The sequence below is a fragment of the Rattus norvegicus genome, chromosome 11 (assembly GCF_021556685.1).
Source record: "Rattus norvegicus strain SHRSP/BbbUtx chromosome 11, alternate assembly SHRSP_T2T, whole genome shotgun sequence".
NCBI lineage: Eukaryota > Metazoa > Chordata > Mammalia > Rodentia > Muridae > Rattus > Rattus norvegicus.
In genome coordinates this window covers 89,767,606-89,794,204 of record NC_141544.1, presented here as the reverse complement: position 1 = coordinate 89,794,204, position 26,599 = coordinate 89,767,606, and the positions used below count along the sequence as shown (strand labels likewise).

General features: G+C 42.6%; 1 protein-coding gene across 42 annotated transcripts in view; it reads left to right on the top strand.

The window, feature by feature from the left end:
• Lpp (LIM domain containing preferred translocation partner in lipoma) overlaps positions 1-26,599 on the top strand; it is a 633,326-nt gene that overhangs the window by 322,497 nt on the left and 284,230 nt on the right. For 2 of the 42 annotated variants that reach the window (XM_087575802.1, XM_087575801.1), the window contains exons 1-2: positions 11,864-12,014; positions 12,108-12,191. Coding sequence is in view for 2 of the 4 variants with exons in the window: in NM_001437732.1 (NP_001424661.1) it covers positions 12,010-12,014; positions 12,108-12,159 (57 nt within the window). In the remaining 2 variants the exon portion in view is untranslated. 42 annotated transcript variants of the gene reach the window in all.

Below are 26,599 nucleotides of genomic sequence, written 5' to 3'. Positions count from 1 at the left end.
GGACATGGTAGTGAGCCACTCACTGAGGTGCCAGCAGGTAGAAAAAGCAGGCATTTGGTTTCCATATTTGGGATGCTTTCATTTTGAAATTTATTTTAAACTTTTGTTGGTGGTGGAGTTGTGCATGTGTGTATTTGTGACTTGTGTACGCACACATGCACACAGACACCGTAGGAATATATTGGGTATCTTCCTCTATGTTTCTCTGCAATTTTTTATTTTATGTATATGCATGCTCATTTTGCATGCTTGTACTTATGTCTGCACACCACATGCCTGCCTGGATCTTCTGGGACTGCAATCTCAGCTGTGAGACACTGTGTCGGTACTGGGAACAGAACCTAGGGCCTCGGCAAGAGCAGCAAGTGCTCCATTGTGCGCTGCCTGTTCAGCCTTTGTCAACCTTACTTTTTGAGACACTGTGTGTCACTTGAACATGAGGTTCACTTTTTGCTAGAGCAGCAGGCTCAGGAACTCTTGCAATCCACTTGCCTTTGTTTCCAAGTGCTGGGCCGTGCTCAGACTTCACGTGGGTGCTAAGGGGTCTGAAAGCAGCCTTCTTGCTTTAAAAGCAACTTCTCTTATCGAATAAGCCACCTTTCTAGCTTTTGTTACCTCTTTTTGTTTGTTTTTGTATTTCAGGGGAAGGGAGAGAGGATGATTAAGAATTTGACTTTTCATATGTTATATTTGTAGTTGGAATCCCAATTTCAAGTGAATAGACATATATTTGAGGCTCAAAGTCAATATCTCCTCTTAATATCTGGCTAGGAGTCAGCAGAATGAACTTTCAAACTTTACCGCTTACTGACTGTCTAAGGGCTGAGACAATATATTGATGCAATGGAGAGGAACAGAAGAACTTATGTCAGAGGCAAAGACTATGCGTGTGTGAAGAGGCCCCAAGCACAGTTAATTCCAGAGCCTAGGAAGAACATACCTGAAGAGGGTCTGACCAAATGTGTAAAGATCAAAATTAGAAACACACAGTTCTTACCTTTGGTGGGGCTTAAGGTGGCGCAGGCATTCTCTGTGCTCTTTTTCTGTGTTTATTCAGTTACATTGGTTTTTCCATTTGTCTGGATGAGTCTGTGGCCCTAAGTGATCATTCAATGCAAGTGGCCACAGTCTCGGTGCCCAGGGCAGGGCCCTGCTCCAAGCCGTTGTCTGAACTTCTGTTACCTAATTAACTTTTCTGTTTTAAAAAATAAACTCCATTCGCTAGACTGCCAGGCCATAGTTAATTTGGCATTTGTACCACTTTTGGTTTGCTTGGTTTTGTCTTCTTTGTTTCTTTGTTTCTCTTAAGTGTTGGCTGAATAAAATCCTGTGTTACCAAAAGTTGACGGTAAAAGATCACAGGGCCATGCAAATTGTGTACGAGTTTATTCTTTCTACTGTATACACGACTGCGTTGGCATCGAGAACATTACCTCTCTTTTGTAAATACAATGGAAGGAAGATATGGTTTTGATTCTAAAAGAATATTAAGTAATGGTCTCTAATTATGCATGGGCAGATAATATAAAGTTATGAAACCAAGGTCTCTAAATTCTGTATCTGTGCTGTTCTGCCCCTCTCTCCTCGGGAGACTTTGGACTTATCCTTGCCTCTGTCTGTGCGGCAGTGTCCCAGGTGCGATGCAGGGAGATGAAGGAGTGAACTGCGGCGACTCAGGCTCCCAGTGTAGGAGATGGGGGTTCTGGGGTGAGACACAGCGGTAGTTTCTTCTAAACGGCATGTAGCCTAGTCTCCATCTTACGAGTGACCTTCACCATGGAAGAAGGTGTCTCATCGTTCACACATTCAGAATGTATGGCTCCCTAAGGCTGCTCTACGATGGTAAAATACTGAGCCCTAAATGTGGCATCAGCTGTGTATGTAACGTGGCTTCTTCAGACTTTCATTACCATGTAAGAGGATCAGATGTGCACAAACTGAAAGAGACTCTGGACCAAGGGGTCAGTGGGAAAGTTGGATGGATGGCTATGACAGGGACTGTGGTAAAGCCTGAAGCTAGAGCATACAGCACCCATTCAGTAAGACAAACCTTTGACAGTGCTGTTTCTCCTTCTTATATTTTCACAATCATAAATTTGATGATTTTACCCAAAACTAAATGACAAGGCCTCAATTTAGCCTCTGTACAAACCCCTCCAGTTACAGTTGCCAATGGTTGGTTATTCTTTTTCTACGTCAGTGCCAGGAAGAGCAGTATTTTTACTTAAGAAAAGGTACCAGCCATCATCTAGCTTCTCATTAGAGAAAAGAAAAACACCTCTCACATAAACCCACTTTAGAAAATATGAATGTAGCACTGTTCTGCAAACCATTTTCTTCTTTGCCTGCTGGCTGTCCATAGCTCCTTTCATGACCTCCTCCTTCCAGGCCCTGAGACCTTTCTGTCTGCAGGCCTGCACTCCCCAGGGACAAAGAGAAAGAGCCCTTGTTCTCTCGCCTGTACCTAGACTTAGATTCTGGTTCTACTACTCACCTCAGTGAGATTGCTGGGAGAGTATTGTATATCTCTAGACCATAGTTTCTCTGATAAGCAAGACAGGAATGAGCATGGAGGTTTCTTTAGGAGGTCAGAGTTAGCGGTGAGAATGCACGGAGGAAGTCTCACAGTCCTCGCAGTCACAGCCAGTCTACCCAGTTCCCATGCCCTGTTTGGTCCAGGGACTTCTATGGACTTTCTCTGGCTTATGGTACCACCAAAGTACTTTCCAAGTCACTAATGAGAAAGCAAAAGGGGTCTGCAGTAATCACTGTGCATTATTTCTACTGAGGCATTGGGTCTCATGGCATTCTTTGTCACACTGTGGTGTTAGTTTGTTTGTATGTTCATTATACTTTTGTGGCTTCATTGTCTTCTGCATCTAAAATGGGATCCTGCAGACCTGCCCTCAAACCCTATCTCTGACATTAATCTACCTTTTGGCTTATGTCAGCTTCTTCATATTTAAATGGCATTCCTATGAGGTAGGTCTCTCCAGAGCTGTGTAGGTTACTCAGGACCATTTGCTAAGGCATGAGATTCTGGATGTTCCAAAAAGGAAGTCCATTTCTTTTCTCTTTTCTTCCTTTTCTAGAATAACAAGTTATGTATAAGTAACTTTTATTTACCTGATATAATTGTCCTCTTGGAAGCTTACTGCTGAATAATCTCACTCTTAATTCTTTTTGAACTCTGGCTAGCTGGTTCAACTCAGGCGTTCTGGCTCGAACTTCAAGCTGACTGATTCAATTTGGTTTCTCTTAGCTTCTCACTGAATTGCTCTGCTTGGCCACAAACTAAGTGCAATTTGTTCTGATCATCTTGCTGCTTCTCATTCTCTAGCTTCAACTGCCTCTGGTGATCTTCACTGAACTGCATGGACTGAGGAACAAACTGTGTTCCACTGTACTCACTGCCCTGAACCCCACTGCACTCAGCATGCCCATGCTGCACTGCACTGCAGTCACTGCACTTCACTGGACTCCACTGCACTTCACTGTACTCACTGCACTTACTGTACCCACTGCACTTCACTGGACTCACTGCACTGCAGTCACCGCACTGCACTGTACTCACTGCACTGCACTGGACTGCACTGCACTGGACTCACTGCACTCCACTGGACTCCATTGCACTTACTGTTCTCACTGCACTTCACTGTACTCACTGCACTGAACCCCACTGCACTACACCATACTCTCTGTCCCACTGAACAGAACTGACAGACACTTTCATTTTCCTTGTGGTGCTCTTAAATCGTTTTTTTTTTATCCTAAGAGTTGGGCATATTTTATTTCTGACTCATTCTATCAAATCTTTCTCTGATTCATCACTTTGTTTGCCCCTCAATTAGCCATCATTGTTTAGGATTGTTTGCACAAAGGGCATGTCTGTAATCCAGCCATAGGCATTTAAGAGGCTCATCTGCATTCCGGATGGACCGCACATACATAACATCTTTGCATGTGACCCTTTGTAAGAACATAGGTTCTCTACCTACGATATGTGGTTAACAAATAATATTCATTGTCCAGCTGATGTAAAAGTCGTACCTTTAAGGAGTACGTTTCCTGCTTGATAAACATGATTCGATGCCTTTAACTAGTAATTGCGGTTTACAGATTGTCATTTACCTGTTGCTCCTGAAGGTTCTTCGGAAGATAAGGGTATTCGTATCCATGTTTAGATGTAAAGAAATGAGCCAAGAGTTGAAATCACTTTTCCATATATGCTCTATCAGTGCTGGGGAGCCTGGATTTTAAGCAGGTTACTTTCGCAGACACAAACCCTCCTGGAACTGAAAGATAATGTCCAGTGTGTCAGTTCTTAAGGAAACCTGCATTTTCTTACCTGAAAATGAAGTAGAACATTCCACTGTTGCCGTAAGCCTATAAAAACGTCTTCTGTCATTCTCTTGACAGGAAAGTTTGTTTCTCTGTGTTCTTAATCTGTCAGCTCAGCCACGCGGGCTGGGGATTAAAGACTGCACTCGTCCTTGGTGAGTGCATACTTGTTTCCTGTTGTTCTACCTCTGTCAAGTCCCAACTGCTTATTCCTGTTTCATTGCTCATTGTAAATGATCTAGAGATGATTCAAAGAGCATTGAATATAGACTGAATAAGTAGATTGGTACATTTGAGAAGGCTAGAGTTAGCTGAGAGAGTTCAAGCATTCCAGCATCTTTTACTCTCTTGAGTATCATCTAGGGGGTCACGAGTGTCCATCCTTCCTCTGGGCTGAAGTTGGCTGAGACGGTACATTGTTGTGTTCTTTCTTGGTCTTCCATGCCGTGGAGTCCCTGCAGATAAAATTCTGTGATCAGTCCTTAGAGGAGCACACTCTGGCCTTCTCTATCAGTGCCAAGGAGGAAGGAAGACAGTTTTCTTATACAGAATAACAAGCAGAATTTTGTGTGTGTTTTATAATGAGCTACCAATAACAGAATAAAACTTCAGCTGAAGAATTGACAGGCTGGATCTGTAATCTGCCTGACCTGACAACTACAGGAACTTATTACCACGTCAGCCTGCCAGATGGATCTCCTTGAAATGCAACGTGCTGCACTTCTGAATTCAGCGCGCACTTCCTTTTCTCCCCCCTTCGTGTTTGTTGAGTTTGGGAGAGAAGCAGTTTTACTTGAACTAAACCCACTCATTTCAAGTGTGTTTAATGACAGCAATATGTGGCAGATAAAATAAAATCCTACGGCCTTGTTTGATGTTTGTTTTAATTTCAGACCCTAGTAAAAGAATACAGAGGAGATAAAACAGTACAGCTCAAATGGAGGAGTTGCAAACAAATGACCTATTATCATAATTTAGCAGTGTCTCTCCCGGAGCGTTTGGGAGGTCAGAAGACTGGAGCAGTAGTAATGAAGGTTGTTGAGGTTTATGTGGTGCTTGGCAGTACGCAGAGTCATTTTCTGTTTCGTGGCTGCAGCTTTGTGATGGCTGGCCAGAAAGGCACATCCTCCGTGCACACAAGTGGACTGAGCCATGTCAAGTCCTAATTCTGAATGGCAGAGCTTAGCTCATCCCTGTTCCCGTCAGTTTAGTGGTTCGTCACCTGCTCTGTCAGGACCACTCATTGATCCTCTACGTTAGTGCTCTTGGTGAACATCCTGCTTTTTAGCTTTCTTAAAGCATACGTTTGTATGACATACTCAATCTTTTTACATTAGAGCATTGGAGAATAAGTGGAAAAGAGAAAAGTCTTTTCCTCACACTCCGCTCTTCCCACAACTCTACTCGCCCAGGTAGTAATCACTAGCCCTTTGTGACGGATTAACATGTTCATAATGGATGTAATACATACTGGCGAGCATGTAACTGTGACATCATAAAATGTTGCTATTGTCTGCATTCTGATTCACTCTTTCCCTTCTGTCTTTGTCAGTTAGAAGGAATCTGGATGTACGTTTAATACAAACTGTAATGCTACTTGCTGTATCATCATCCTGGGCGTCAACTTCTCCTAGTTGTTATAAAATGTGAAGTAGAACATTTTTGCTTGTTTGTTTATGTGGAGCTGTGAATTTGGTGGTGTTGTAGCATCATTAACACAGTGGAATCTTCCAGTTAGCTCTTGTTACCCACCTAGCCTTCTTGCTTTTCTTGCATTCCCTTGCATGATTGGGAATGTCTTGTTGTTCAGACCAACCCAGGCACTTCTCCAAACATGGTTGTGGCAAAGAAGGTAATCTTCCAAAGCACCATGATCTTAATCGAAAAACTGGCTGTGGAGGGGGTAGAGTATTATTGTAATAGTTTTCTTTGTTTAAATGTCATCACTCTAGATAGAACAAGGTGCTTATACTGTGGAAATATCTATCGTAATTAAAAAATGTTAACATAGCGCTGCTGCGAACAATACTTTGAGCTAATTCTTCAGTAATAAAGAAGTATTGAACATAATCAGACTTTAAAAAGATACACTAGATTAAGCCCACCTGTGGCTTCTTAAGGCTCAGCAAGAGTGAGCTGACACAGATGACCCATGCCTGGGGCTACATGGGTGGCCCAGGCAAGAGGTGAGCACAAAAGAGTACCAGTCCTGCACCTTGGCACCTGAACAGCAGGCTGGCCCGAGATGCCCACCAGTCAGTTGCTGAGGGTGCCCATGCTACATTCTATGCCCAAGATGACCCCTACCTGGTGCCATAATGCACAGCAGTCCTGAGACTCCAGACACCACTAACAGAAGGACGTAACTGGTGGAGAAATGGAAGAGAAAGAGAAACAGACGGATCTGGGTAGAATGAAATGAGTCAGATTTGGAGACTTGAGAGCAGTGAGGAACAGACTGTTGTGAGTAGCCCCGATTACACCTGGAACCATAGTGGGGTGGTGATCTGTCCATATCTGGATGCATGGCCCTGTAGCAGCAAAGGCCAGATGGACATCTCTGGTCTGGGCTGCCACCTGAGAACATGTTGATGTCTGAGGACTAGCCTTGGAGACGGGAGAGCAGGAGAGCTACCCCTGCCCCGTGCCAGCTGAGGTACTTGGGAGAGTTGGCCCCACACACCCCCCAGCAAGCACAGTAGAGCTGGCCCTGGCTGTGGGAGTTGTGAGTGACCTGATCTCAATTGTATGATCATGAGAGTGCTGGCCCTGCCATCTGTCCTGTATAGGGGCATTGACAAGGGAGAGATACCCTCTACCTTCCTCATCTCTCGCCACCTACGGTAGGTGGAGATCTGGCCCAGGAGTCATGGGAGTGGGGTAATTTGCTCTGACTTTTACTGACTGCAACACTAGGGATACGAGGCCCTGTGTCTAACCTGGGCAGCACTCTGAACTCACTCTGGTTGTGAGGGACATAGATGAAACAGCATTGAGGACATGGAAACAGGACATTTAGCTCTGCCCCTTGCAGTCTGTGATATTGGATGGGCCAGTCAGGGCATGGCATGGCAGGCGATCTTGCCCCAGCAGTGTGATGCCTGAGAGCTGTCAGGATGACCAGTTCAGATACCTCTCAGGCCCATATCTAGGGCTTTGAATTGGCCCTCTCCAACATTTACCCCATTGATGAACTCATGGAGAGGGCTGCAGGATTTAATCCTACAGATTCAAAGCCACAAGAACTCCATGACATGTATCAACAACAGACATTCAAGAGGAGTCCAATAGAGGTTCCATTATGTATAGAGTAGCAGAAGTCAGAGGCCTCGAAACAGATTGATCATTCATTGTAATGATCATTTGCAAGCAAAGAAGTGTAGACAAAATGGTATACTGTGTGACACATTGTGACCCATTACAGCTTATACAACAAGATGGTCGTCTTCCTTTGTGGAGGTAGGGCAGATTTTAAGGGTGGAGAGTGAGTCTGAGGGGAAGGGGAATGATGTAAATTTACAAAGAAAAAATAAAAAGTTAAACACACACACCCTTGAATTCTCAGTATGTGGTATCAAGGTCAAGAAAATGACCTCATGTCCCAAGACATCCTGATTCTTCACTCTTCTAAATGTTCATATTGGAGGTAGTTAAGAGGCAGTAAGCTCATCTGAATTGCTTTGGGAATTATAGAAGAACCCCCCCCCCCAGTGTATTCTTCAGATGATCTGTTGTGCCTTACAGGAATACAGATACAAAATGAATTCTCATTCTGTCCCTCTATTTCATATTTTATTCACTATGCTAATAAATCTATTTATTTTTAAAACCACCAGATACCATATAATTCAGAATCCTATTTATCTAAATTCTATTACAATAAAGAAATGTTTATTGGTTTTGTTTTAGTGAAGTCTGTCCAGGGCTTTAGAGGTGAAGTTGATGTTGGATGGTGAACATCTATAATAGATTACCTGTTTGTCTGAAGAAGAGGGGAAGAACAATGTATGAGGTAGAGTACCTGGTGACATGGAGGCTTGGTATATCATTGAAGACTCAACATAGCCAATTTTGTTATCTTAGATAAACTTCTGGAGTTCCACGCTGAGCAGCCCCTACTGGCCAAGGATTTAGTGAGCTCCCTCACTCCTCTTTCCTTCTTCCTGTTGATGGTTCTCTTTACTTTTCTTGCAGACACTAGGAAATTGTCCCCCTGAGGCCTTATGGCTTCTTCATACTATATCTGGCTTACCCCAGTTCATCACTGTCCCTGGTTCCTCTTCTCTGGATGCTTATACTCAGAAGCTTACACTTAGAAGCCCGAAGCACTAAGGCCATTATTGTAGCTGGTCTTTCTCAGTACTAATTGGAAAGGGATTGTCCTCCAGCATAGTCCATGGGTATCACGTCTCATTTTGGTGTCATCTCCAATCCAGCGACTTGCATCCAGTGTGAAGAATTACCTATTGCACAGCTGTGGCAGTATATATGCAGCCAGCTTCCAGAGGTTCTTCTCTTGAGCAGAACCAGGGGTGCGGGAGAAACTCCACATTTTACATGCTCCTGCATCAGAGTTAGAATACTTTCAGAAAACCTGTGTTCCGTGTCTCATTTAATAATGGAAATCTCTGCCAACTTTTTTTTTTCTTGCGCTTTGGTTTTTCTATAATAAAAAGGGGAAGACAGCAAAGATAAATTTCCTCTGCCTTTGTTCTCTGGAAAAAAACAAGCCTTCTGGAAGTGAAGGCCCTGACAGAGAATGTGAAGGGGAGGGAGGCAGTGAGGAACAAGGTTTAGAGCAGGCACTAAAGAGTGTCAAGAATAGGATGGGAAAGATTTTCCTCCACAATGCTAGGTTCCATTGTTCCTGGAGAGAGGAGGGGCACATCTATAGACATCGATATTAAAGAGACTAGCCAAAGAAAAAGGAGATTCTGTTGCATACTTTCACTTTCCTCAAATGTAGAGGACAGTGTTCTATGTGGACCTGGAAGGCTGGTGAGTGGACCACCAAGGCAGTGCAGATGGACTCCGGAAACTTGCACACATCTGCTAAATGATGCTTCTGAGCCCCATGACCGGATGTCATGATCAGATCTGTCTTGAGTTTCTTGTCTTTCTCAATACTCTGAAACAATGCTAAGCCCGTTGGCATTGTCTCTTAAGGTTACCTGAAAAACAGTATGAAATACAGAGGAACAAATTTTAGCCGAACATTCATTGTTGTGACTTCAGAAGATAGAACATGCAGGTCTCCACCTGTGTCTGTAAATGGACTTCAGACAGATGTCATCAATGTGTAAGCCTACCATTATCAGAACCTTATGGATTTGGCTTTGAGCCCTATGGAAAGACTCCTGCTTTATTTCTAGATACATGGCCTTGCCTTACTGGTCACAGCAGCATTAGTGACCTGAAGTTCTCTCCTGGCACGAGATCGCATCTTGTACACTTTAGACTTTAGAAACAGAGAGGAGCATGATGTCCCAGGCTGAAGTTAAAGTCTGCCTGCAAGGAGCTGAACCCCGGCTGCCCTGTCTCCTCTCAGATCCACTGAGGTAAATGTCACTTCTCCTGAGAACAATGAGTGAAGCCTAGATGGGATGATTCTTTCTTGGAAAGATCCAAGAAGTTTCCTTCTGCACCTTAATCATAGTAGTATTTGAGTGGTCTGGGTAATAATCTAACATCATGTGCATCTAGCATCATGTGCACTGTTGGTGGTTCTTAACGTAATTCCACAATGAGTATAACTGCTATAATTGGGGAAGCATAAGGCACTATATCTATACTATATCTATATCCATATATGTGAAAAGCACCTATACATATCCTTTTTTATTACTGCACTGTCAAGAGGACAGTCTTATAATTCCTGCTCTTTACTTGAGAAAACTTAGAGGACTTCCATAGAGCACACAACTAAAATACTTAGATTGTGGTGGATTTTTTTTCTCTGTATTTTCTGTACTGTTCACCTAGTTCTGAGATTTCCCTAGTTTTATAATGTCACATAGAATTAATAATATCTACTTGAGTCACGTATCTGTTTAGATGTTAGAGGACTTTTTAAAGTTTCAAATCTTCTAAATCCAAATTTCTGAAGCTATTAATCCTTAAGTGAAGAGTATTCTTTATACCCTATGGAATGAATCCATTAGTGAAATCATTGTGGTTTGTCCAACTTCTATAATTCTTTGCATTACTTCTTTTGACAGCTGCTCTTTGGAAATTTCACTTCTGCCTTGAAATAAGTTGTGTCACATCAAACTAAGATATTTGTTTCTCTTCTAATGAAAATCAATCCTTGGTGCTGGAGAGAGAGCTCAGACACTAAGAGAATGGGCTGCCCATCCTGAGGACACAGGTGGGATTGCCAAGGCTCACCTAATGTCTCATAACTGATGTTAACTCCAGAAGAGGATCTTATGTCCTTTCCTTGCCTGTGTATGCATCATACAGTACACGGTACACAGATGTAACACATAGAATTAGAAAAATTAAAAACAATTGGTGACCTATATGTTCCACATAGAGCTTTTAGCACCATTGCCAGGACTTAGAATCTGTTCATGCCCCTACTCCTAATGTCAAAGATTGCAGGGTTCCTGTTAGGAGGTGTTGATGATATAAAGGAAAAGGTCTGCCTTGAGAGTCTATTGGTATTAGTTCACTCCCCTTGAGGAACCAGTTTCCCTAAGTCACTGTCATTGTTATCACTAAGTCATTGTTGGAGTGCATCTTGTACTTATACATGTTTGTAATATTGCTACTATTTTACCTGTGGAAGAACTTCATATATATATATATATATATATATATATATATATATATATATATATATATAAAGTCCTTTGGAGGAAGCAGACCCATACATAGCTTTTACCTAGTAATGAGCATAATTGGAGACTGTGGGGCAACCAGACTCCGCAGAAGAGTCAAAGTGTACAATACCTTTGTCAAACACAGCAAAGGTTCGGGAAGTTAAACTATAGGGAGATAATTTGGTAACTAAGGTTTTGGTTTGTCCGTCACTTTTCCGTCCGTAAATCAAATTAGCTTTTAAGACTTGATCAATACGTGGAATTAACAAGTATTTATCGAGGACCTGCATGGGCTAGAGACATTGTATGTGCTAGACTTAAATCCCAGCTTGGAATGATATTCATACCAACAATTTTCTGTGCCATGATAAATGACAGTACTGAGGAACAATTGCATTTCCTTTGTGTTCCTGTTGGAAGGGCAGGAAGTCAAATGTTGGCAAGTTGAGGAGGTCATTGGGAAGTTCCTTCTAAAAGATTATGGTGACATCTGTAGTCTGGAAGAATGTGGAATGGAGAAGGAAGTGCTTTTCTGGGGAACAGTGTGCTAAGGCTCAAAGTAGATCAAGCTATCTGAAGAAGGGGCAGGTAGGAGGGACAGTAGCTTTGTGGGTAGAGAGTCTGTCTTCCCCTGGGTATGTGTGACTGTGCCCTCTGTGAGGTCACAGAGAAGGTGGAGGCCAGCTATAGGTTATGTCCTGGTGGGTAGGTCAGAGAGTTTGCCACAGTTGAGCTAGGCGATTGGCTCTGGCCAAGTTGGCTCAAGGTCCTATAGCTTTAAGAGTAAGATGTGTATAAAAGATTGGTGTTCCCAGATTTTTGAAGAATTTGAAGGGCTTAGAAAATGGAGTAAGTGGAAAGAACGAATGTGTCTGAAAGAATGCATTGGTGATGGTTCAGTGCAGTGCAATGACTTTGTGTATTGTGCACCCTGTCCTGTAGGCTGCTGGGGAAAGTAGGGTCATGCCTGAAGAGGAGCACTGGAACGCCGAAGGTTTGTGATAGCAACTGGTGTGCATTAGAGAGGTAACTTGGGATGTGCTTAAACTGGAGAGGCCTTGTGCTGTGAATGAAAGCTGGTTGTGTCATCCTGATGGAAACCAGCAGGACTTACCCAGGTAGAATGTTAGATATAACCTTTTGATGTAGCCTTTCTGCAGCTGAAGCTAACTTGTTCTTATGTTAGGAAGTAATCAAGTTATCAAGTAATAACTGGCACTTTCCCAGACTGTTCAATGACGACATTTATCAGTTACGTATTTCATAAGAAAAAAGGTAGATTATCATTTTTCAGTAGTTTACAGTTAGGGAAATTATAACAGAAAGATATAACCCAATGTTCTGATTATGTGCATGGATGTGGTCTTTGAGCCAAGACAGTATGGCTCAGATGCTTAAACATGAATTGGCGACTCAATATATACTTAAAAATACTGATGCCCTGTATACTGATACTATGCAAAAACATATATATGTATACACACACACACACACACACACAGACACACATATAGAGACACACACGCACACACACACAGACACACACACAGACACACACACACGCGCACACACACACACACACAGGCACACACAGACACAGACAGTCATGGAACATAATACGCAATGCTTACCTTGTTCTAGGTGTAAAGCATTAAGAAATATGCCTATTTACTCCAGTTCTTACACCAGCCCTAAAGGCCTTTATCTATAGTAATAAGCTTTTAAGTTCATGGTTTCAATTTAATTTAATTGAATTTAAATTTATTGAATTGGTTTATTTTTGCATTGCTGTCATCTAATAACCATACTAATTCGAGTTTACTGTAAGGTGAGTTTCGGATTCTAATGTGGATGAAATTAGTGTACTTGCTTCATAATTTAATATAAAGAAGTAGGGAGAGTGTTATGTCCCTTGTTAGGTGATTAAAAATCCCTGAGTAAGAATGCCCTAGGCCTTGTGAGTTTTAGGTATATCTTATAGGTAAGGCAGTTTGATAGAGGAGAATTCCCCTATGACCTTTTGCAATATTTTGGACTATAATTGTATTATTTCCTTATTTCCTTCTTCCAAAACCTTTCTAGTCCCCCACTCCTTGGTTAAAACTTATGGCCTCTTTCCTTTATGCTCTTGCTGTTCATGGCGGTCATGGTGGTGGTCTATATTTGTGTATATTCCTATACACAAGTACAACTTGTTCAGTTTGTGCAATGTCACGTACACATGTATTTTCAGAGTCCTGGGAAATCTTGGTATGTTTGTTAAAAGGCCTGTTTTCTTGGGGTTGTTTTGTTTTGTTATTCTAGAAGCCTCTGATATTTTTATCTTTAGCATCTTTAAAATGAAATGTTTGCCATTTTAAGGTTAAATCTTCAAACTTTAAAGTAAAATAATGTTCTCCATAAATAGTAGAGGTGCAGTTGCCTGATGTGAAGAATGTGTGTTGCAGAGGCCACATTGAACAGTTGGTCTCTGGCGGGGAGCCTCAGACAGGACACTGAGAAGTCACTGCAGGGCCTGAGTCGCTGAGCCTGCATGGCAGCACAGAGAACTGGAATGCCTTAAAATAAAAATTGCAAATGCAACAGATTTAATCAATCCTAGTATTTTTCTCTCTTATTCTCCCGGTCCCAAGTTAAAAATAAAATTCGCCTGCTTTATTTTCCTACGTGCTAGTTAGTGGGACTAGCTGGAGCTCTCCACGGGAAAGCAATAGATACAGTAGACACCATTGTGTGGTCGGTGAAAGCCCGGTAGAGATAATTACATAGTCACTCCCACTGTATTACCCTTCAGAGAAACTGAGCCTAATATTCTCCTCCTAAGCAATTTAACCAACTCCTAAAAAAAGTATAAGATATTATTTAGAGAATGGAATAGCTACTGTATATAATCAGGAGGGAGAATTATAGCAAATTATTACACTCATTTGATAAGTGTATAAAGAGCGACATTCAAAGCTTTGTATTGAGCCTCCTCAGTAATTGCTCACTTCTGCTAAGTGTCCTGTAGAAGGGACAGTTGAAGAAGTGCTAAAAGAGAAGGAAGAGAAGTGTTAGAACAGAGTCTCCTCCAGGCAGACTCAGTCCCATCCCATGCTCTTTGGGATCAAGCTTGTTTTGTCATCAGATGTCGAAAGTGATGACTTTTCTTTCTTTTCTGCATTTCCAAGGAAAGTGCTCATGAATAACCACAGAAAATAATTGAAAAATGCAATAAATCTGTTTTACTATCATGTGTGCACACACATATGTGCGTTGGTAGGCATGATGGTGACAAAGCCTTATTCTCTCTATGTATACAGTACTCCAAAACAAGTGTTTTCCAAAGATAGGACGATATGCTGAACTTCCCGGAATTAAAACATTGTCCACCCACTTGACCAGCAAGCTGGCGATAATATTGAGGTTATTTACTTTTTATTTTCTTTAAGCAGAATAAATATGTGTATAAATGATGACACTTCAAAGATTGAGGAAATAATTTGTGTTTGCTATGATTTTTTTTCTCCACCAAGCCAAACAAAAACAAAATAAGAATAAAATTGAACTATTTGCTATTAACATAATAGCAACATAATTTTTAGGACAGATAGTCCTTGCAAGCAGTTGTATGGACAGCAAGCATCACTGGACAGCAGTGTTCAACAAATGTCTTAATCTCTAGATGCTTCTTGAAACGTCATGAACGTGTAGAGAGTAAGACTGTATTATCTACCCAAACAGTTGTGGCAGTGAACTTTAGCATCCATGTTCCAAGAGAACAGTACCCCTCACATGCTTTCCCTTCTGCAGTTATAAGCCCTTTCTCTCTTGAGTTTCATCCCATTTCCAACTGATTCCTTAGAGTCCGGTGCCAAAAATCATCTAGAAGTCACTGTGTAAGACCATCAAAATGGATCCTAAGGTCAGCCTGCAAGATAGTCGTGGTGACAGTGAGAGATGTAATTGTTCCTGTTGGCCTTGATGGCAGTATTGTAGAGAAAAATGCAAAAAAAAAATTGGAATTATTGTGACTCTTGGTTAAAACTTGACTCCAGGAACAGAACTCTAAATGTGAAGAATTCTGTAGAACACCAAGAAAGCCATGGGTTACTTTGTTGGTGTATTTATTCATAACAAGGGAGTGACACACAATTTAATAAAACCAACACGTGTAAGTAATTTCAAACCATGTCTTTCAACAAGAATATATAATAAAAATTTAATGAAGAAGCAGTCATGACTTAAATGGTACCGATTTTGTTTCTAGAATTGTAATGGCTAAGTGTACATTTTATAGGAAGCAGTGCTTTTCATTTAATGAGTCATTGCAATACTCACTCAAAATGTTAAGTTCTTTATTATAGATCAATATTAGTTGGTACATTATCAAGATGAAGGGGCCTCTGGGCCTTCAGTTCTAAGTAGAGTGCTATAAAAGGAGGTTTGGGAGGTATCTGAGGTCTGGAGAACTTGAATTATGACTATATCAATATGATTTGTCCTAAATATATTTTATACATATCGTCCTACGTTGGGTGAAATTCAAGTCAGACAAATGTATATTTCTTTACCATTTTTTTACTGGGTTATAAAATTGAATGACATATTTAACTCATGCTGTAAACTAAAGTAGGGAGCCTGAGTCAGAGTCCAAGCAACTCCAGTCATAGAAGCTCTCCGTATCTGCCTACGTCAGTCTGCATCCTGTTCTTTTATAGCTTGCTCTTCATGTGTTAAGAAAGGGCCTTACCACACAGTCTCAGTAGCCACCATTACAAAAAGTTAATCTCTGTCCCAAGCAAAAGCATACTATCTGGAATTTGCCATTGCTTGGGCTACTCATGCATATTAAGTAATTGCCCCTTTGGTTCGCAGCCCATTGGCCGCAGATGTTTATCTGGCTATACCTAGCCATAAAGATGTCAGGAAGCTAGAAATATTTAGAATGGAGCTTCTATAATTTCTAAGTAATTAATATGAACAATAGCTATCAGCTCAGGGCATTTCCTGTGTATAAGTAGTTTGCTACCGGGACAACATGGCTCACAGAACCAACCATGAGTGGGGTTCATAGGGCTTACAGAGAGTGAAGTGGCAATCACAAAGCCTGCATGGGTCTGTGCAAGGTCCTTGTGCATGCTATGGATGTTAGCTCGGCGTTTGTGTGGGACTCCCTACAGTGCAAGTGGAGAGTATCCCTGAGTCTTCCACATGTTCTTGGGACCCTTTCCCCCTTCCTGGATTGCCTCGTACAGCCTCGATGCAAGGGCTTGGGCCTAGTTTTATTTTATTTGTTATGTCATGTTGAGCTGATATTGTCCCTGGGAGGCCAGCTCTTTTCTAAAGGAAACAGAGGAGGGTGGATCTGGGGGGTAGGGGGGAGGAGATGGCTAGGAGGAGTGGAAAGAGGGAAACTGCAGTCAAGATATATTGAAAAAAGAAAAACAGAAAAAGAAAAGAAAATTTAAAAATAAAGTAAGAGATGAAGAATGGATGCATGCTAGGCAGTGAGAGAAACCAGGGTTTAGAGAAGCCAACTGCCTTGCCCGGGAGTGGTGGGCAGTGGATTGTACATCCACTGCAAAGCTCAATGCTTCAGTGTGGGTTACCTTTGTCAAAACCTACTTTAAAATCCCTTCTCAAATGCTTTGATCCACCTTCTCGACCACTGCTTAAAGGTACGGGAGGAAGGGTGGGTGCTGGCACAATGGAGATGTGGTCCTGTTGAGAAGTAGTCCCCTGGGTGATTCCCATCTTCATTGTCAGCACACCAGCAGTACAGTCTCGTAATGTCAGGATACCAAGAACCCAGTTCCAAGAGTGTCACCAGAGGTGGCTTGATCCAGCATAAACAGCCACGCCTCCACCAGATCAGCATGAGTCAGCAGGAGTTCTCTGCTGAGCCTCTCTCAACAAAGTGAAGGGCAGCAAAGACTCAGGACCAATGAAGCATTGCATGACAAGCAGTTCAAGTGCCCTGCCACTCTCCACGTGTCCTCTCATGCATCTGCTTCAGCAGAAATCACATGAGTCTGTGTATCACATGGCACAACCAGAAATTTCCTCCTCAGTTCACTATGACCAGAATTTTTTTTTTCTTATTTCAATGCTGGTAGTCAATCTAGAGCCTTGGGGAATATTAGGTATGCTACTGAGCTGTGTCTAAATATGCAGGGGTTCTCTTTAATTATTTTTCTGGCATTCATTTTTTAACCATAAAAAGAACAAATACAGTTGAAAGTTCTCTCTGAAAAATACAACAGTGAGCTATGGGATTCCCATAGTCTTCCAAGAAAGCCCATTAGTCTTGAGCCTAGAACGAACACTTAAAAGGTGACATATGTGATCCTTCACTTGGTCTTAGCCAGAGGCCGAGAGGCACTAACCATTTATTTGCTTTATTCTCTGTGCCATCTTCTGGGGTCTTTAGCTGGGACACAGGTCAGTGGTACACGACTTCCATAACAGATGAAGCTATCCAGATTTCCATTTAGATGTTCAGTTTGGAGGAATTTCTAACACATGGAAATGTAAAAAAAAAAAAAAAAAAGAGTACAGCGCCTGCACTCACGGACTCACGGCTAAGCTGGACTGGGTAATCAGTGTGCCCCCTCTTACTTTATTGACTATGTAGGGTCATCTGACTTCTTGTCAAGCAGAGTTTTCGATAGTGGCACTTTCTTTGGCTTTGTGAGACAGGGCTTGCAGGCAGGCAGCTAGTGTCCCCTGGTCACAGTGCTGAGGAAGTGTCGAGAGAAATGGGGAGGGCAGTATTGAAGTGGATCTGTTGGCTAAGATAGAAATGGCCACTGATATTTGGAGGAGCTTCTAACCTGAGATGAAATACTGAGAAGGTCCAGTCCCTTATGGGCTACTTTTATGTTACAAAAGGAAAGCCAGACATATTCTTAATGTGCATGGAAACACTCGTGGGCCCATGTAAACGTTTAGTAGTTTCTTCCAGTGTGTCAGGTAATAAACAGACACCACCCGAGGTCTGCAATAGGCACACAGCAGGCAAAGAAGTCTTTCCAGGTCCTATTTCCCCAGAAGATTCATCCCAGCTGGACCAAAAGTAACCCTGCAGCATCCTTAGGTCCAGGTAGCAGCATCCAAAGGTCCCTAGGCCACTTTACATCCCGAACTTGAATAAAAGGCGTATATAGTAGCTGTCTGCCTTCCGCAAGAATCTCTCGCAGCATTTAATTAGCAAATGTTCCTCAAGTGCTTTGGGCTCCCTGCTTGGGTAGATGTGACTGAAATGCAAAGTACCTTTCGAGCCTTATTTATTGCTCCAGCGAGCACGCTATATGCTGGCAGCATCTATCTTCATCTTAATTTTATCCCTCACAAATATAGGCATTAATTTAAATCGCATACAGAACATAACAGTTTTTATAGAGGCGAACTTATTCCAGCGTGCTGCATTTTAATATCGCACTTCACCATCTTTTCTCACTTTGCTGCAAGAATAGTATGTCTTCCTGCTTCGGCGTTTAATCTCAGGACAACGGAAACTTTGATATTCTTGCTCGCAAACTTTATCTGCCTCGCTCCTCAGCTGACTGAAAGCTGCGTGTTTGGGGCCCAGGTGGAAACTTCTTCCATTCTGTATCCCTTTGCCTTTCTAATTCTTGATCTCAGGGTGGAGAGTGGAGGGTAAAGGACGTGACAGCGGCAGGTGAGCCCACCTGCATTCAGGTACCTTTCCTAATAGTGACAGACAGAGCAGTGAGGCCCCACTCCTATAACACCTATTTCAGAAAAACTCTGGGGCATCGTCCATGCCTCCTCTGTCCTGGTTTTTGTTGTTTGTTTGTTTGTTTGTTTGTTTGTTTGTTTTTGTCTTACTCATCTACTCATGAAGCCATCTCCCCTGAGGGAACGTGTACTCAATGGGCTCCTGTGTTTGACTGTGAAACGTTCCAGTTACCTGTCCCTCCCTTAGCAAGGATGCTTTCCTCATCCATCGTTAATTAGTTGTCTGAGAAACAGCAGCTTTCCTCAGTTAAGTTTTACAGAACTGCCCCTTTAGGCAGCCTATTCAAGTAGGGGCCTCGGAGGCAGGAACCAGGGCTTCAGCAAAGAAGACAAGGCTTTCCGAGCACCTCAGGCTCTTTCTACAGTGGCTTTCTTCCCAGTAGTATCTACCAGAGAGGATGTACAGCTTGCTTTCCTTTCTGCGGTCCACTGGACACCGAGACTTGACTTTTGGGTTGTTTATTTTTACATTTAGTCTGCTTTTGAAAAATGTTCTGGCAACTCCAGAGTTCCCTGTTTTGTTACCATGGCTTGTTCACTTTGGAGATGCAGAAGGGAGGTCTTGAGAAGTTTATTTTTCCAAATCACAGAGATAGCATGTGGCAGGCCTGGGATTTGTGGGCTCTGTCCACCCTAACTAATGTACTTTTGCAAAAGCTCCTTTCAGACTAAAATCTTGACCTGCTGTTTGTTGCTGACTCTTCCCAAGCCCTTCATTTTTTGTGCTCTCAGGTGGATTTTATCTGTGGTAAGAACATGGTTACCCTGGAAACTCACTCGCTAGAACAGCAATCCAATTATAGCACCATCACCCGGTTTATTAAACTAATGTTGCTAATGACGTCGACTTTTGATTGAAAGATGCTGAGAACTGGATTCTTACCACGTCTCAAGCCACATGCTGTCACATTAATCTTTACTTCCAATGCAAACAAAAACATGTTCTTTATCTGATGGATTTGCTTTAGAGGCTGACATGGCAAGGAATATCCATTTGGCCCTTTGCTTTCTGCAATGGGTGGAGCTGCCTATGCAGGAAAAGAGGTTGAGGGCACTGTCTCTCCTGTAACTGCTTCCATACCCAGACCGAGAGCTTGCGGACACTGGCCTTACTTGGATCTGCTGAAGCTGCTGTCAGTTGAAGGTCATATTTGATCCAGGAGGGTCATAGCTCTCCCACAGGCTTTAGACCTTCAGAGATTTCCACGCACCAAGAATTTTCTTGGGTCAGACTGATAAGTTGACTTTAAATTACATGAGCTTAACAATCAGGTCTCTGAGGACAGAATTTCGTGTGGTAGCACCAGCTTGCTCGGAAGTGCTTGATTCGTGCCAGTGGTGTGTGAGCTTGTTCCTGAAGCGTGCGGCAGGCCTGTCATACACTGAGCCCTTTACATCTGTAGAACCAGGCACCATCACCTCTACCTGGTAATGGCCATCAGGTTCACATTCCTTATTCCTGACAAACTGTAAAGGTGGGGCCAGAGGCAGAGCCCTGCTCACCTGCAGGGATATTCAGGGATGAGTTTGGGCACGGTACAGCTCAGCGCTCATGTCAGCATATTAGTGTTTCAATGTCTGACTCTCACATCTCGGAAAAGGATCAGAAACACTGCCTCAAACCCCTTGAAGCTGTTACATTTGTCTAGGGCCATTATCATCCTGCAGACTGCACCTTTAGCAGTGCCTTGGGTAAAGTGATGGGAACTGGGGGAGGGAGGAGGGAGGCTGCCTCTCCCTGTGCCCTGGAGAGCAATAGTTTTGTGTTTATCATCACTGACCAGCGTTACAGACAGAGTAACTCTTGGATCACACACCATCAGAGAGCATTCTGCTTCCTGTGACAGCCTTCTGCTTTCAAGATAACTCGAGATCCTCATGCAGGGGCTGGAGGGGGAACTCCCTGACTCTGTTCAATCCCCAGCATTCCCTGCCAGACTGCAAGATCTCTAGCTGTCTCTCTCACATTCCCCTCCTCGCTTACATTTCCTGTCTGCGTAAGATTTAGTCAGCTTTTACTTTTTAGGACAGCTCATCTTTAATTGTTAAAACTTGATTTCTTTTTTCCTGATCATAGCAAATTCTCTATTGCTCGAATGAAATGAGGACTAGCGTGTAATATATATCCTTCCTTGTAAAACTCTCTGTGGCATCTGACTTGCGTCCGTATTTGGATCCATGTGTATTTATTACACAATAGTATGTTTAAAACATGAGAAGGAAATACTTGTTAATGGTTGTAAGACTTGAGAGAATAGAGTCCTTTCTGTTTGGTTGACATTCTGCATGTATAATTCTTATAGACTTTTTAAAATCTATTTTTACCTAAATTTGGTGTTTGTGGCCTGAGAAGAGCAGCCTAAGAAGAGGAGTTTGCATTCCTCGTGGGTTGGTTCTGTGGCCTGGGACCCGTTAGGAAGGCAGTGTAACATCATAGCCATCATGGTAAAAGAGTAGCTTGCCTCGAGTGCCTGACATGAACATGGGGATGGAGCCTAAGCCCCACTGTGCCCTGTCAGTGCATGGGTTCAAGATATAGCCTCATTCCATATGCTGTGCTGCCAAATAGCTCTCCTAGCCCACCATCCTTAGGGTCATGCTTTAATACATGCAGTGTTTTGGGAAATTCAAGATCCAAACCATAGTATTTGTAAGTATATTAAGTTATGCAATGACCATATACTTACTAATTTTATAGGTATCATGTGTGCATATATACATGTATGTACATATTTAGATACTTGCAGTATGACAATGTAAGACTCACAATATTTATAAAGATACAAACTATAATTTTCTTCCTCTCTAGGTCCTTTTCCTCTCTCCCCACCTTACCTCTCTACTTCTCTCTCTCTCTCTTCCCTTTCCTTTCCTTTCCTTTCCTTTCCTTTCCTTTCCTTTCCTTTCCTTTCCTTTCTTTCCCTTCCCTTCCCTTCCCTTCCCTTCCCTTCCTTCCCTTTTCCCTCCCTCCCTCTCTCCCTTCTTTCTTCTTCCCTCTCTCATTTATTCACTCGTTCTCTCTTTGTTTCTTTCCAGAAAATCATTACCTGGTATCTTTCACAGTTTCAGCTGTGAAACCTAGACCTTAAATATAGTATGGTTGAAAACTAAGGTGAGATTTTGTTTTAAATGAAGTGGTTTGGCCTTGCATATATATAAATCCTTGACCTAGTATATTTAAAACAAAGGAATAGTTACAATTTTAAGCACTCATGTCAGCATTTTGGGGAATAGGTCTTTCTACTTCCCCAGAGATAACAGATCCTGCCCCATACCCTCCCTTCTCCTTTCCCCTCCCCTTCTTTTCCCCTTCCTATCTTTTCCCTTCTCTTCCCCTCCACTTCCTTTTCTATTATATTTTCACATTTACTTGTTTGAAAAGTTCGGTTGTCTTGCTTCTTCTCCATCAGGGTTAATGCTCACCAGTAGCTAAGGCTAATTTTTTTAAAAATTTTTCTCTAAATATCTGCTATGGTATGAGTTAATTTTCTTCCTTACTGGGACTGATAAATTTCATGCAGACCCTGCCACACACACACATAGACACCTTGAATGCATTGGTAGTCAGCCCTTGCTCTTGAATGCATTGGTGGTCAGTCCTTGCTCTAGCCATCTAAGCTAGCCCTGCAGCAGCTTGGAGTGGGTCACAGTGTACCGAGTACCACAGCTACCTGAGCTGTCAGTGCCCACAGTGCAGGCCCAGCATTGGGAGTATTCTTGAGACAAGGTAGATATTCCTTCCAGGCTTCAGTGAAGCTGCCATTGCTGTTATAAATGACTATCCCTCGGACTCAGTTCCAGCCCAGATGGAGTCTTGACTTTGCAAAATGTCTTCAGTGACATGTGCTTCCCGTGTCTGATAATCAGTCACTTAGCGAAAGGGGAGAGGTGATAAGAGAATAAAAATAATTTTATCATAATTCATATGCACTTGGCCTTTACTGAGTATTACCAAAAAGCAGACAAGGCAGGCTTTGCTGACCAGCATTCCTACATGGATTCCTGTGGCCTGAGCAATCTTTAAACCCTGCCAAAAACATCCCTTGGGCATTTCCAAGGAATATGTTGATGTGGATGCACTTTAAACTTTTTTATGTAGAAATATGTAGAGGAAAGAACAAAATGAGGAAAAACGGTACGAAGCCTGCATTTTAAAGGTGGTTCTGATCAATCTCAGCCCTAAGATGTCATTGTAAAGCTCTTAGATCCTTTGCACTCTTTGTTTGCAGTTATTCCAATGTAGAAAATAACAAAATATATTTATCATGTTTCTGTGATCAAGAAAAAATGTTAAGAAAGGTAAGGCAACCAAATAAAAATGGAAAAAATAATTTCAATTGGTCAGGATCCAATTTTATTTTTTCTCAATATCATAAAGTTTAAAAACCACAATGAGGTAAATGTTTAGCTTTAAAAGTTTGTATCAACCATAGTACTACTTTGCAACCATTGGCTAGAAGATGCCAATTGTGTGTGTGTGTGTGTGTGTGAGAGAGAGAGAGAGAGAGAGAGAGAGAGAGAGAGAGAGAGAGAGAGAGAGAATGTACTGTTAGGATAGACACACACACACACACACACACACACACACACACACACACACACACTCTAAACAGTTTGCCTGACTCGTGGAATAATTATGTTTTGTGAACTTACTTTCCTCTGTTTTGTGGCACCTGGAGGTTCATGCCCCTGCCTTATTGAAACCCTTGGGAGATGCTGTCCTGCTGTTTTCTGCTCAGGAGGAAGTCATGCTTAGAAGTAACTGGCCTATTTTACGTACATAGTGAAAAATGTTTATGTAGCAGGAGAGCATATTAGTCTTGGGACATCAGCGTATGTGTGATGGTTTGTTTTCCACACAAAGTCAAAGATCAGAAGGCTTGATAATGTCTAGAGAAGTCTTGTCAATGATACAGAACCAACAGGAGTTACATATTGAGATTTAGCTGCGAAGGATTCTGTGGACCGGCTGGGAAATCAGAAGTCCACACAGTACAGAAGTCCACACAGTTGGAACAGGAAGTTCCAACTGATTCAGTGAGGTCCTGACAGCCCACCACTTTCTTAAAGCCAGTTGATTGTATTTTAATCAAATCTAGAGGATGTCTCCAATTCCTGTTTGTTCCTAGGGACTGTAAGTGAAAATGGAGACCTACAAAAAGTGCCTGCCTGTTCCCAGTTGCAAACTGCAGGGTTGGCTGATGTCTCTTGTGTTTTCTCCTAAGCATTATTCTTGCATTCTGTTTTTAGATTATAGCAATTGAATTCAAAGACTAATTTTTTTAAAAAAAATCTCTAATAACATTTTAATTTAAACATTTTTTTATTTCCTCTCCTCCTCTCAGCTCCTCCCTGATAGCTTTTCTCCAACCCCTTTCATGACTCCATTTTTAAATTGATGACCTCTTTTTATGTGATTATTACACACACAAACCCACGTATATATGAACACAAAACTGTATGTATACATCTTGCTGAGTCCATCTGTTGTTTCTGTGTCTATGAGTTCATGGTGACCACTCTTATTAAAGGACTTACTCTGGGAGATGCTAATCCTCCCTCTCCCAGCAGCCTATAGATTTTGCTTGGTGTAGAAACCTGTCAGAGTTTTCCCCCTTGCACATTAGCATTACAGCTCATTTCCTGGTATTGGGCTCTTAGTGTCTTCCTAGGCCCTCTTCCTCCAAGTTCCTGGAGTCACAACTACAGGACATGTGATGTAGGTGTATCCGTTGTGTACACTGCTACCGTTGTTATCCTGTGATAACAGTGTCCCCTTTACTTCTACTACTCAGGGCACATGGCTTGCTCTCCTGTCAGAGCATTTCATGGCCCTGTTTGATGGACTCTTAACTATTGTTCTCTCATTGCTGTGTCTCTATAGTGCACACAGCCTGAGTCTTATGATTGCTTGTCCATATTTTAACTCTGTACTCATAAAGTTAACATCATGCAAACAGCACACACCTGTGTTTCTTCCGCTCGCTATCTGTCTTTGTCTCTGTCTGTCTGTCTCCCTCTCTGTGTCTCTGTCTCTCTCTGTCTCCCCCCACCCCCACCCCCCGCCTCTCTCTTGCATCTCCAAGCTTCTAGAGCAGGTCTGCCTCAACTCAACTATGGTTCTATCTCCCATCAGTTCTTGTCTGTATTTCTTTTCTTGTCCAATCTGGACTCTGCAGCTCAGTGCTTCAGGCCTTTCTTCTCAGTCTTCTCATCCTCCTTTGGTAGGCCTTTTTCAGAGCTTCACAGCAGGCCCACCCAGTATCAAACCTGAGGCTCTTTCAGTCCTCACCCCCGACTTACGGTTATCACACTCCAGAGTCTGTTTTTCTGTGTGGGTTAAGATGATGTCACTGACTAGCCAGTTTCCTTAACAAGACATTTAGATTATTTTCCTCGGCTCCACCGTCCCTGACATAATCTCCTTTCCTCACTGTTTTATGTCTTGCTTACTTCTCTATGTCTTCACCGTGGGCCGGAGATTTCAGATCACTGTAATGTCACATGGATCGTGGGTATATTTGTTAGCTTTTTGTCACCATGACAAGGTACCTGAAACAAAGGAGAAAGGATTTATCTTGCCACACCACTTGACAGGTTACCTGCCCACAATGCTGTAGGCCTGCACTCGGTCAGAACATCGTGGCAATAGGAAGGCGTGGTGGGGGCAAAGCTTCTCAGAGGAAGGCTGAGTAGAGGGAAGGGTGCCGAGCGAAGGGCAGGCCAGTCTCCCTAACACCCATACAACCTGCTTCTTCCTGCTAGGCCTTGCCTCTTAGTTGTACATCCAAAGAACCAAAAGACCAATCCTTCCATTTCAATAGCATTTTTGTGAACTCATCACCTCTCATAACCGGTAAGCTAAGCTTTCAGCACAAGAACTTTCTGGGGGAACATTTCACTTGGATTATATCTTTCTAAATGAATTCTTTGTAACCAGTTGTTACAGCCAGCTCCATCCTGTTCATGTACCATGTTTTCCACCTGCAGTTTCCTATGTGCCTCCTCTTGCACTTTGTCTTAGCACAGTAGTGCACCACGATGATCAGAGAAGCCGACTCTGAAGACAATAGAAACAAGTTTGATTTTCACTTGTGACCCTATGGTTAAGAGAGGGATAGCCATAGCACATCTCCTTTTAGGCAGAATGCCTCTGTGGATTGTTCCCCTCCTGCCACAAACACACTGGGCTGATGCCATACACGCTCGCCTCTGTGCAAGGAACCCTGCTCATGCCCTCAGCCTTTCATCACTGTCACCATAGATGCCAGTTCCCATAGAACTGTTCAGCAAACTCCTCTTGCTTAGTTCCTTGTTAGGAACTTCCTGTATTCTTCTGTATCTTTGCTCTTACCCTCCCAAAGCACACACGTTCAGTCTCGTGGGAATTTCGTCTCCGGCTTTTAAGGATCATTGTCTCTGCACCCATTGTAAGTTCCAAAGGACCCTTGGCCTATTGACCCTGGCCTCATGTTAGACTCACTAGTGTGGCTGGGTGCCCTGGCCATGCCAGGCATTAGTGAATATCTGAGACCTTTTCAGAAAGTGACTGACTGCCTCACTCACTGCACATGGGTCCCCATAAGCTGACCACAGCTTTCACTCTGCAGAAGAGAACAGAAAATATAAAGCTCTTGTTCCTGTGATGGCCCCTTGAGAAGCTACCTCCTCCTAGAGAGCTGTTTGTGCAA